The sequence below is a fragment of the Labrus mixtus genome, chromosome 23, assembly GCF_963584025.1.
Source record: "Labrus mixtus chromosome 23, fLabMix1.1, whole genome shotgun sequence".
Lineage (NCBI taxonomy): Eukaryota > Metazoa > Chordata > Actinopteri > Labriformes > Labridae > Labrus > Labrus mixtus.
The window spans coordinates 18,357,990-18,371,340 of record NC_083634.1 but is presented as its reverse complement, the minus strand read 5'-3'; the positions used below and the strand labels follow the sequence as shown (position 1 = coordinate 18,371,340).

Below are 13,351 nucleotides of genomic sequence, written 5' to 3'. Positions count from 1 at the left end.
ACCCTCCCCCACCCCAACCCCTGGCAAGATCTCTTTCTATGAACAGAAATTCCAAAAAACAATTACGTTGTAATAGAATAGAAGTTGTAACCATCTGTACACAAAGAGTCACTTTAGATTTTTCAAAAAAAGTTATTTCTAAACATTTACTAATTTCAAAATTGTGTATTAGAGGCAGCTCGGTTCAGTCTTCAAGCTTTTAACAGTGAGCAAAAATTGCAACTTAAGAAAGACGGACAGTTGAAATATCAAGCATCACTGACCTTCAAAACATGAAGTTGATTTAAACACCTCACAAACACAACAACATCATGAAAACCAACACCGACAGCTGTTCAAATACTGCGAAAGGGGGAAAGGGTCATAGCTGGAACTTCCAGTTCTGAAATAGTTTGGACGTGGATGGGATTTGGCCATTTCATGGAGCCACAGAAAGTTCCAGACTCTGATACACAAATCAAAAAGACAAGCAGGAAATATGATTGAGCCACACTGACTGAACGTCGCCGTGGCGGAGGCTGCGGAGAGACAGATGGGGAAGAGAGAGAGAGAGAGAGAGAGAGAGGGATGTTGTGCAGAGAGAGTGAAACACAAGATGACAGATGGGCAGATGCAGAAAATACACGTTTGAGAGAGAAAATTGATGCAGCTGTCTGGTTATGTCTGACTGTTGAGGGAGGGAGGAAGGTTTAGAATCTGCACTGATAAAGGTTTAAGATTCTGTGAGACTTTGTTTTGGCAGTGATGGCAAAGTGGTGCTTTAGAGCAACCTTACCAAAAACAGTCCCGTGGTAATCTGACGCTAATGGTGAGTTCTTTCACCTTCAGTTTCCATCGTGCCATTTCAGTGGTTTAAATTAACAAGAGCTGAAACTGATGAAAAACTGATGTCCATCCTGCCTTTGGAGAGATTATCTCATGTACTCAGAGGTACTCTTGAGGTTTTTGGAAGGGAATGGTCCCCATTGGCAATATTTCTGATGGTTCAGTGTAATGTGTATAGGAACATCAAATACAATAGAATATGAATGATTTTATTTAGCTCTACTGGTTGTGAAAAACTGCTGTTGTTAATCTTTGTTCGTTTTTTGTTTTGTTGTAATGTGTCTGTTTGTTGTTGTTGTGGTTTGTTGTGTGTTGTGTTAATTTGTCGGTCCTAATAAATTGGTTAAAAATAAATAAATAAAATTAACACGAGCTCTCAAAATTTGTGGCATGATGGTACTAGTGATGGTGTTATCCAGTGTGGTGTATATTGTGGTATAAAGGTAACAGAAACAGGGCTGACCATACCCTGTAAACTGTTGTTTGAATATTAAAAGTTAGGGCTCTGGTGGCGCGCTCCCCATGTGTGGAGGCCTGGCGGGCAGCCCGGGCTCGATTCCGACCTGTGGCTCCTTTCCTGCAAGTTGTTCCCCACTCTCTCTCTCTCTCTCCCTGATTTCCTACTCGACTGTCCTATCTCTCAAATAAAGGCACAAAAAGCCCACAAATATATCTTTAAAGAACAGTTAGCGCCGGGCTATCCGAATTTATTTATTTTTCAAGTTTTACTTTTGGGCTATTTATGCCTTTATTTTAGAGACAGGGAAGAGGATAGAGCCAGAAATTGGAGAGAGAGAGAGAGAGTTGGGAACGACATACTGGAATGGAGCCACAGGTCAGACTCGAACCCAAGTCGCCCGCCTGGAGGACCACAGCCTCCATACATGGGGTGACAAAGTCTTGAGGAGTAGTGAGAAATGAATCTTCTAGTTCTTTTAAAAAGAAATGAGTCAAACTACAGGAGGGACCATCACAGACCTGGTCTAAATACTCCTCAAATGAAAAACTAGAAAGGTTCTTAAGGGACCGATACGCAACATCAACTCAAGATGTGGATGGGCTAAAATCACTTATATCATCATATCATGACATTACAATTCTCATTTTAAGCCATTTGCAACACAAGGAATCTACACAGAGGTGATTCCAATTTGATGATTTCGGTCCTGGAGGCCAAATAAGAAATGATTTAACTGTTTTTTATATATTACAGGAACAGTGTCGTTAGTTGCAGGGGCAAAGTTTGAAACTTACTGGCAGGAAACCCAGCCAGTGCAATAAAAACATGGATATAAAAAGAACCATAGACTTTAGGTGACTAATAAACATGTAATCAGAGTTGGAGCCTTTGATTCCAAGTCCATAAAAGGAGACTCTATTTGCAGCTCGCTTGTGTCGTAATTCAACTTTTGATTTATTTAATAGAAATGGTGTCTTAAAGTTTGAGAATAGTTATGAGACATAAACTACTTTAGCTTTACCCAGGGGGTTAAATGAACAACGGTCCCCACTTTACAAGATAAACAACCTTTTAGAAGTTGTGACTTTTTTTGTGTGATTGGAAAGTTTTGTCATTAAAAACATGAAAAAAGTAGCTTGACACAATCTAGCTGCGTTGAATGAAAAATGGACGATTAAAGAACTACAGTCCCCACTTTACAAGATAAACAAGCACAGTCTATTCTTGCAGGTTACGTACTACGTTATTTCACTTTAATCATTCTGGAGTTGTGTCTTTTGGTCTAGTGACAACATTTTCAGATCGCTGTTATAAATAAGCTCGACCAAATCCGGCTGAATTTAATGAAACACGAATGACTCAAGCCTGAAAAAAAACAAACTGATAAACTTGCGTAATCAGAGACTTTATTTTACTTATCGTGTTGCTTTTTAATGACTGATTTTATATCTTGGCATTTCAATCTTTTATCTTTTTTCATGACTGATGTAGAAATGAAAAAAGTTGTGATCAACAGTTATTTCCACACGCAAGATTTGAAAAAAAAAAAACCACACAAATTATAGCAATTTTTTTTTTTTCCATTTCTCAGCATTTCACAGACGAGTTCCCGGCCTGTCAGCATATTTCACATAAAATAGAAAAAAATGCAGAATGAGGTTTTGCACAGCAACAAAAACAAACATATCTACATGTGCAGTTACATAAACACACTCACACACACATGCAATCAGATCCACGCACGCCCGTGTGTCACCTACCACATAGAAGAAATGCATGTCTGATCGCACAGGTCGATCCTCTACGTGCACGGCTGGAGGAAGAGGAGGAGGCGAACTGGATGTGAATGGTCCATCCAGTAGGAGCATCAGTCAGGCGTCTGCATGTGTGTGTCCCGTCCTCTTCTTCTTCACAGGTACTCCCAATAACCAGGCTGTTAAAAAAACCCTTTAAATCTTCTTCTTTCTCCTCTTTCTGTTGCTTCCTCTCCTTTCAAATGTTGCTGCTCTCTCTCTTCTCCACTCCTCCTTCTCTCCTGCACTTGCCGTTACTCCTCCCTCCACCCCTCTTTCTCCTCCCCACATGAATTCACTCCCTCATCCCTCCCTGTTTCTGTTTTGGTTCCACTTCCTCTCTCTTTTCCTCTTCTACTGCAATTTACTCAACAGTTTCTTGGCTTTAAAAAAAAAAAAGGTTCCCCTCTCTCATTTTTCCTCTTTCATCTCTTCTTCTTTTTAATAATTTCATTTGTGAATAATCTCTTAACTTTTAAAAAATCTCTCCAGGAAGTGATCATTTCTCATCTCACTCTTTTCTGTCTCTGTTGTGAGTGCAGATTGCTGTCAGTACTTCCTGTTCTATAGCTGCTTCCCATGTGTGCGTGAATGCGTGTGTGCGTGAATGCGTGTGTGTGTGTGTGTGTGTGTGTGTGTGTGTGTGTGTGTGTGTGTGTGTGTGTGTGTGTGTGTGTGTCATAGATAACATGGCATGCTCTGGACTGTCAGAAACAGGAAGAGTGGAGCTTGGTAGTTTGGCCATGATGACAGAACCTTCCCTGCTGTTTGGGTTTTTAGTGCATGTGTGTGTGTGTGCGTGTGTGTGTGTGTGTGTGTGTGTGTGTGTGTGTGTGTGTGTCACCTGGTTTTATTGACAATGCGGGGACCTGATTACATCTGATTACACAAATTGCGGGGACCCAGATTGCAGTTTGGGGACAAAATGTTCTGCAAGCCCTCATTAGGCACTTTGTTGAATTTGAAGACACAGGATCTGTTTAAGGTCATGTGTGTATGTTTCAGGCTTTAAGTCCAAGTTAGGGCAACACAAACAGGAGTTATGATTAAAATTGAGGTACGTCTTTCAAACATGAATGTGAGTCAATGGGATGTCCTCTACAGTGATGAAAACACACACCGTTTGTGTGTGACTGTGTGCATATTTGTGTCCGAGGCAGAGATGTAATTAAATTTGAGCATTTTATTATGAAGCTGTTACAGTAATCACTCTGCTGAATCAGCTTACACACACGCACACACACAAACACGCTGCCCACTCTGGAAGTGCCCGCAGTTCATGACCTTTACTAATATCTATATGTACACTGATTGGAATCTGTTAAAACCACATTATCTGTATTAAATTATCATACATATACGATAAAATAATCATTGTGATGGGTAAAGATATATATCTGTTTCCGCTATTTTTTTTTGCCTTCTCACACACCTGTTTACATTTTTGAAAATAATCTAATATAGGAGTATTGTTTTCTGACATACAGAGAATACACAATGAAAAATGTTTCATGGTTTGTCCCTGCTGTGACTTTACAGCTACTTCTTGTCTCTGCTGACCTCTAGTGTTTTAACTTCTCACCTCGCGCGTCAGTAAGTGTTCTCCACGATGGGTCAGTGCTTAGAAACATCACTGTGTAGGATGGTTAGATGTGCATTTAAGTAAATTTAAGAAATGCAAAATAGAATGTAAACAGAAAATACATTAATGTGGCCTCAGCAAAGAATATATTTTCAATAATTCTTCAATTTTCAACATTTATTCAAAATTCTGTATTTTGGTTTGATAAGTAGGACCTCCTATCAAGGAATCCAGTTCAATACTTATTTTTATTTGATGTATTTTATTATGTTAGATGTAACTTAAAGGAAAAAAAAATTGAGAATTTTAATCTCTCAATTTATATTTGTTTTGAAATCTCAGTCCTCTTTAAAATAAAATGGACTTATCATAAACTAGACTTTACTTTACATCTAATTGACTTAACTCTCTCCAGCATTTCTCTAGTCAAGTTAAAATATAAGAAAGCTATGCGACCACAAATTAGATAAAAAAACATTAAATTATTGTTACCATTATCTTTTAAGGTATCAGTCAATTATAAATATGTATCACTACCACTTCAATGTTTTCTCTCTCTCCTCTTTTCCAGTATTTTAGAAACTTATGAGAGAATCTTGGATCTAAAAAAATTGTTTTAATCCAATCAATTTTTAATCATACATAGATTCCTGTTTTCTTTGTGTTATTGTTTTTGTCTAACTTTATAGTACAAGTGCAAGTTTCCCTTTAATTACATAAGAATGAATCATATTATATAAATGATTTCATCTAGAATGTGTTTATGTTGCACTGATCATTTAAAGCCACTAGATGGCTCTGGTGTCCAAAGAGAAACAGTTATCACCACAGACGGTGAAAACTGTGTGTGTGCATGTTGGGTTTTTTGTTGGTGTGTGTGTGTGTGCGTGTGTGAGTGAATGTGTGTGTGTGAATGTGTGTGTGTGAGTGAATGTGTGTGTGTGAATGGGTGTGCGTGTTTGTGTAGGAAGGAAGCAATTAACTGAGAGAATGTCATTATAGAGCTGGAAGATTAAACACTCTGCAGAAGAAGCCCTGATGGACAACCAGACACACACACACACACACACACAAACACACACACACACACACACAAATATGTCCTTTTTAAATTTCAGAAAATCTACTATCTGCCCTAATGGGGCAATAATAAATCCCAAGCCCCCAACTCTAACTGAAATATCAAAATAACTAAACTGACCTTTCACAATGTAATGGTTAACTAAAATGTTGTAACTTTCCATAAACATCCTCACAAAACATAATTTGTTAATTGGTCCTCACAGTGACAGCACACACTTACACACCCACACACACATAAATGAGACAGCCCAGGGAAGTCTTGGTAAGATAATTAGGCAAGTTTGTTTTTTGCAGTGGGCGCTGACTCCCTACGTCATGGAGGTGAGGGGCAACTGATTATGAAAACAAACTTTTTTTTTCCGCCCAGAGCTCCGACAGTGTACACCATATTCACAAGATCACAACTCCAGAATCTCCCGAGGCTTTGAATATGCACGCAGACTGATGCTTCTAAATAAACACTGGCACTGCTGATCTGGTTTTTACAGCTACAAAAGTAGTCCATCCACTTATCCTCCAAACGGTTTTGCATGTTGGCTTTCATTACATTCCAAGAGTTATTTAGTGTTAAGAAATTAGATAAATGTTTGAGTAATGTTTATGCTTCTCGGTTGATTTAAAGATCATCGACTTTGTGGTAGATCCTGAGCTGAAAGGTTTCTCAAGAAATAGGACTAGTATCTGCCAGAAGGCATCGACCCAGCCAAAATTTCAGGACGCCAAGGCTTAGACAACAGTAAAAGGTCTTATATCAACACCTTTTCAGATGCCAAAAACTACTTAAATTTTTAAAAAATGGGAATTTCATTAGGCAGTGTTCACAAAAGTGATGTCATTTTACTCATTACAGTAGCTAATTTGCCTTGCAGCCCAGTCTCAAACACGGAAGCAAAATATAAATAATAATGAGGAGGGTCTTAAGGTTCCACCTGTATAGCTTTACCTTAAGCTTAGTGTTCCCCTGACTGTGGGTAAACAGACAAATTGACAGTGAATCAGAGGGAATGGGAGTCTTCTTTGTTGTTTCAGCATCTCCATCTACAAATCTGTAATTGATCAATTTGGGACTAACAAGTAGTGTATGAAACGTGTCTTAGAAAGTGTTCAAGGTTCTGTTTAATGAGAGGCAAATATGAAATATCTTCTCTACACTGAATACAGACGCTTTTCTTTTATTACCCAACTTCTCCTAGTGAGCATGCTTAGCAATGTTGAGACAAAATGTCCTTAATGAGTAAACTTTGGATCAGAAGGTTTGGGTTAGCATCTCTTGGTACTCTGTGAAGAAAGAAACTCCTAATTAACAGAAGTGTGGTTGAGTCTCGAGGGAAACTCATTAATACGGATGCAGAAAGTAACCTTGAAGACAAGCAAGGGTGCAAAGCACAAACAACAGGCGGGAATTAGGAAAAACACAGTTTTGGTTTTTTTTAAGCAAGAAAAATAATTTATTTATAATGATATAATTATCATTTCATCACATTGGCATGTCCTGGCTGCAGAGGGGAGCTTTTGTGTGTGACGCCACCTTGCAGCTACAGATCACACCATTGGATGGGGCAGGGAAACAGGTTATTCAATACATACATGGAATATTCCTTTAAATATGTCTTTGTCAATGGGGAATAACAAAAATAGAATTAATTCCAATAACTCTGTCTGCTTCTCTCTCTATTTATGTTCTCTAATTTTTTTTAATCTCTGTGTCTTTAAAAGCTGCCTGTAAAGCCCCTTAACTGGGGTTAAAGTGGAGTTTATATTTGCTTTCACAGGCCGGAGGAGGGGGTTTACATGCAAGGGACATCAGTTTCTACTCAAAAGTACCCATAACATATCCAAACAGTGTAAACCCCCAACCTCTGGCAACCCCTTAAATTCAAGATTCTCTTTGGCCCAAATCTGCTAGCATTATCCGTCTTACTCTGTTGTTCTTTTCACCCTTTTTCACTCTCTTGTACCAACACCCAAACTCCATAAATCATAACAAAATAATCTGGGAACAGACTGACCAATTAACACTTATTAAAAAAGGTCAAATTAATGTAAACATAGGTCAATAGTTAAAAGAAAAGTGTTCACTTTAGATGCTCACTTATCAAGATTGCTCTAATATCCTATATGTATAGTAGCAACATTGCTCAGGTTGCTATTTCCCTACTTGGCTGTTGTCTGTGTCCACAGGGAATAACTGTAAAATCAAACAAAACTAATGGCCAATTGCAGTGTTCTGTACTTTCTGGCTGTGCTATACCTTTTAACAAGAGAGTGAGGGGAAAAGCTTTTTAATATAATAAGAGGAAAGAGGGGAGGTGCAGGTAAAGATGAGGGACTATGTGATGGCAATCTCAAAACATTTGACAGAATCAAACCTTCTCCCCTCCCCTTTCCTCTCCCTATCTTTTTCCTTAAGATGAGAAAAATGGACTATATATTTAATATATATCTCATGTCAGCTCTATTTTTTACACTTTATAGAAAGACATTTTCAATATAATATATTGTCAATTCAATTCTACGGACATTTCTTGGAGGCAGAGCCGTCTTTTAGGCTTAAATATTCTTAATGGTTGATTAAATCCCAGCTACTTCAAGGTACCATATTTTCCCGTCCTGCCTATGGGAAGGACCGGGGGATCCAAATTGTTTCTTTTTCAGTATGTTGGTTGTTAAAATATGTAAACAGTAGCAAAAATATGGCACCACATTGCCAGTGACGTCCAAGCAGACCAATGAGATCATTTATGCCTTCACAACTCTGCCTCGAAAATATTTATAAAATTTTCATAAATAGACACTTTTCTCTAAATTTTAGATGATTGTATCCGTACGTAGGGCTTGGCATCCTTTCACCAGTGTACCCATATGTCTTTTTTTTATTATTTGTACCTCCGGTTTTGACAGGCGGGTTGAAGAAATCTGCCATCTGTCTACACAGGAACGAGCAAAACCACAGTGTTGTTTGCTGATCCTGAACATATGCTGAAGGTGGCACATTCCTCCTAATATAGTATACGCCATATTTAGTTGCACTCTGTATACACCCTGAAACAAAACGTCCTCTCTCCTAACACTCTACTTGTTGTCTCTGTTCCAAAATTTTGAACAAAAGCCATGAGTACATTTTAAATAATCTAGTTTTATCAACTTCACTTTTCTGATCACTACCCGGCCTGACCTTGTCTGTCTTTGCAATAACCACATTCACACGGTGGCTGCTATCCTCTGACATCCCTCTTCAGGTAATAATGTTAAAACAGAACACTGTATTCCAAGTTTTTTTAAGTCTTGTGATTGTGAGTGACATCCTAAGACAAAAGCCACCGTGTGAATGTGGTCAGTGTGCTCATATTTGGGCAAACTATTTGTTCGTTGAATGCTTTAGATATCGGAGTCACTTGCAGCACACGCTGGGAACAACAGAAGTCCTTTACAGGTCGGATTAAACAGTTAAAAATACTCCCTTTACCGATGCTTTGGCCAGGTTTTGAGAAAGCTTGTGTTTGTTGAGTGTACTACAAAGGCAGTTCAAATAAAAAAAATAACAAATAAAAAAAACACAGTAGGCGCTGCAGCAACACGCCCATGATTCAGTATACAAGGCAAACAAACACAGAGTTTTATAGGTTTATCTTTTTCATTCACTAAATATTTAAAACAAGCGTCACTTGACTAGTCATCATAGATGGTGATAGATTTATGCACTTTTCAAATCTTTATCTCTTTTTTTTTTTTTTGCCACAAAGACCTGAAAGACTGAGGGATGTGTGTGAAGGAGTTTGTTTTTACGCTCCTGCTATTTGTGGTTTCTCCTTTCCATCCACTAGGGGGAACTCCGACTCAATAGCACCGAGGGATAGTTTGACGACTAGGAGTCAAGAGATGAAACGTCCTTTCCTCTCTCCACACAGTCCATCCATGCAACGGATAAATCAGGTGTTTGAGCTGAACCACTGGTAATCTTAATTCTCAGACAGTAATCCAGAAGGGAGGGTCAGCCAGAGACTTCAGGGTGGTCTGTTCAGCTTCCAAATGTCAAGGTCCTTTGTCCAAATCCACATTCAAACCCTGCCTTTTTCTGTTAACACACATATCCTATCCAATCATTCATCCATCCATGTCAATTTCATCTAACATGGATACTCCAAAGCAAGTTAAAGAAAAAGTATAAAAACTCAGAGAGCAAGAAAGAGAGAAGGCATAAGATAAGCGCTGATAAAAACAATGTTTTGTTCACTCTGAAATAAAGCACAGCATCAATGTTCTTAACAGTCATTCATTGACATTCATCCGGTGTCGTGTCGCCTGCCAAGCTCAGATGCATAGACTGAATGCAGAGAGGTGGAGAAGAGGAGGAGAGAGAAGAGATGTGGTAGAGAAAGGGGATGGTTTGTCAAAAATGTGAAGGGGAGATACGGAGGCGATGCTACGTGTGAAAACGGAGAGAGGTTGCAGTAAAAGTGCGCTACTGTGTGTTGCCAGAAGAGAGGGTTAGGGGGAGAGAAAATTAGAGATGATGCCGAATGCAGAGAGACAGATGGAGTGTGTGCTCCAACGGCGATGAAGGGAGGAGGAGGAGGAGAGGAACGAGCGGAAGGGAGGAGGAGGAGGAGGAGGAGGAGGGAGCTGATCGCGGCTACCCTGTGAGACCAAAGAGACGGCGTGTGAAAATGAGGACGGCAAATAACAGAAACAGCTCCTGTGCCCTGTAACGCCACTATGCGACACTGCTGACAGTCGAGCTGTGGTGGCCACCAATCCCATTCTGGAATTCCAAACTTGACCAGGCATCCTGGAATCCTCTTGGTTCTGGAATCCTCTTGATCTTTTGGTTCGCATTGTCCCCTTGGAGTCCCGGAACCCGCATCGCTCCAGAACCCTTGTGGTTCAGTAATGTGCGGGTGTAGAGAGGCTTAGTTCATTTTAATCCTATCCCAAGAAAGGCAGGGGTTTTGGGGGATGGGAGCGTGGGATGATGATGGAGAAAGCACACATTCACACACACAACACAAAATGTCAAATTGTCATATGCACACACAAAAGTCAGGGAAATGCCATAAACCTGCACAAGTTTCAGCACACTCTCTTTCTTCTCTCTGACATTGTTCTTGGCACTACCCTCTATACACGCACAGGCACACATACATACACACACTAACACCGCCAGGTCCCCTCTGGTCTGTTTGTCTTTTTAACAGTCCTTTGGTCCCATCACCAGAGACCAAAATGAATAGAAACCCTGTTTAATAACCAGGCCTGCTTCATGCTCTCCGTACAGAAACTCCACAGGCAAGATTTCGTCCTCACACACTTGTATGAACACACACACCCTTGTGTTGATAGGTCTGTTCTTCTCGTCTTCAATGTCTTTGTCTGTGTGTTCCCTCCATCGTGTGGGCAGTTTGTAGTACAAGCTGCTTGCTGCGCTGTACACTATATTTAGTCTTTGTATCCAAGATTCCAAATGATAGATGTGTTACATTTATCTTTGTACATGATACATACAGTACAATCCAAATTAAACATTGTACAATATATGGCCATCTAGCATGTGTAGGAAAAAAAATATATGACAAAAATAAAGGCTGAAAAAATAATAATTGATGAGTCTCTCAAGGAAAGGAAAAATGGAGCAATGCAAAATCTGCGCCATGTAAACAACTGTCCATGCCAAGGAAAAAAAGAAAAGTGCTTGCGTTCCAAAATGTCAACCATGGGTGCTTCTGTGGAATGTTTTGTGAAATTCCACGTTCATGTTCATGGCATGGCATGAGCAAAGAAATCTGTTACATGCCTCATCTTTGGTGGCAAAAAGCCCCCGTGTGGTTCTTCTTTGTTATTCCCGCGTTTCCTCCCCTTAAATCAGAACACCAAGTTATCTGAGAATGTCAATGAGGATGCCTGCTATGGTATTTGATTACCACAGAAATAAGACAAGGATGTCCAAGGTTTGGGGCGGACTTGTTTCCCTGGGGTCTCATCACATCGTTAAATAGTAATCCTTCATTTCATGTAGTTCCACAGGTGTTGTTGCTGTGGCGCAATTGGTACTTTTCATTGAATGGTTGACATATCATTTGGAAATGTCACATCTTCTGTATTGAATTCCATTTATTTCTTAGATTTCTCTGATGACTGCTCTTTTGAAGTATCCTGTATGTATGCCATCGATTATTCTTGATGTCTTGATCAGGATGGATCCTGAAGAAAAGGTATCCACTGTATATCCACATATTCCCAATATGAACTCCATCTCTCAATTTATCCATCCAGTCGCCACAGTGAGCATATCCCAAACACTGGAAACTTGGTGGATGCAGTATTGAAGAGTATCCTCAAGGCCTCCACCTTTGGTTGAAAATACAGCAAGAAAAACATGTGCTCACCACAGATTTCTCACTTTCCTAAAGGGACCAGTTTGATAGGGATCAATAGTGCTTCAACCATGGGAGGGGCCACTTTGTCCAAAATTGTGCTCCAATTGGATTGGACAGCCCAAATGGTCACCCAGTAGTTGGAGCGATCCAGTTGGACGTTTTGGTCAGAATGCCCAATCTGCAATGGTGCATCGTAGAATATGTTGGTAGCTGTGTCAGACCTGGTTAACAATTGTTAACAAAAACTTTCATTGATCGTTGGGTTTGCCGTACCCGGATTCCACATCTCCCCCTTCATTGGTTGTTGAAATAGTGGTTGAAAACTCTGTGACCCGTCGCGCAAGAGGGTTTGTGCTTTTGAGAAGCTCCATCGCGGAGACTCTGGTTGCTCCGCTGGAAGACTTGCTGCCTTTCTTCTGAAGCAGGGCCATGAAGTTCTCGTTGCGAGAGCTTGACCTTTGACTGCAGCCTAAGGTAAGATTTCGGAGATCGCTTCCACTGGTGCTGTGCTTCACTGGGGACACCAGGCTCTGGCGGCTACCGAAGGAGTCCGATGGCTCCTTACGACCTAGAACCTTTCGCTTGGACCTGGGCAATGAAGGGAAGGGAAGATTATTAGCAAGGATGTAGAACGGGAAGAAAAAATAACATTAAAACAAGTGAGGGGTGGGGGAGGGGATTAATAAAAAAAAATTAACATCTCTCTTATGGAGAACAATATGTTACTTCAGAAGGGACTCCATCTTCTCTATTAAGTATTGAAAGCATCTCCTGTTCTTTGCTTTCTCCCTCCAAACCTTCTCTTCTCCACGTTTCCAGCTATTTTCAGCACTGTGCAAGGTAACATCATGAACACTTGTTGCTTGGAGACTAGCTTTCTTGTAATGTGTGTGTGTGAGTGTAAGAGAAAGAGATCCTGAAAAAATGACTGAATAAGAACTACTGGTCGTGCAGTCACCCATTATACATGTAGCCGTTGCTAGGAAACCTAATGCTCTGTATGCCTCACACCTTTCAACAAAGCAAAGTGTCTTCTGTCACATTCTTCAGGTTATAATAAAATGGCAAGCTTATTGTTGCCTGGAACATTTTTTTGCCTGAGCTTAGATTGGCCCGTCAAAACAAACTGTAACACTTTTTAACCTTTCAAACATCCTTTTGAGAAAAGGGATCTGCTGTAATATCAATGTTTGTATATACTATTGCATTGTTCTTTATGTCATATTTCTGTTTG

The 13,351-nt window shown here is 39.9% G+C and overlaps 2 protein-coding genes across 4 annotated transcripts in view; both read right to left on the bottom strand.

The window, feature by feature from the left end:
- arhgap36 (Rho GTPase activating protein 36) overlaps nucleotides 1-3,314 on the bottom strand; it is a 50,605-nt gene extending 47,291 nt beyond the window's left edge. Inside the window, exon 1 of the mRNA XM_061031710.1 lies at nucleotides 3,046-3,314. Within this exon, the coding sequence (XP_060887693.1) occupies nucleotides 3,046-3,153 (108 nt within the window). The 5' untranslated portion in view covers nucleotides 3,154-3,314. The remainder of the gene's footprint in view (nucleotides 1-3,045) is intronic.
- A 6,039-nt stretch (nucleotides 3,315-9,353) lies between these two features.
- The window catches only part of nhsl2 (NHS-like 2), a 124,899-nt gene continuing 120,901 nt past the window's right edge, over nucleotides 9,354-13,351 (bottom strand). For all 3 annotated transcript variants that reach the window (XM_061031679.1, XM_061031680.1, XM_061031681.1), the window contains exon 10: nucleotides 9,354-12,705. In XM_061031679.1, the coding sequence (XP_060887662.1) occupies nucleotides 12,366-12,705 (340 nt within the window). In that variant the 3' untranslated portion in view covers nucleotides 9,354-12,365. The remainder of the gene's footprint in view (nucleotides 12,706-13,351) is intronic.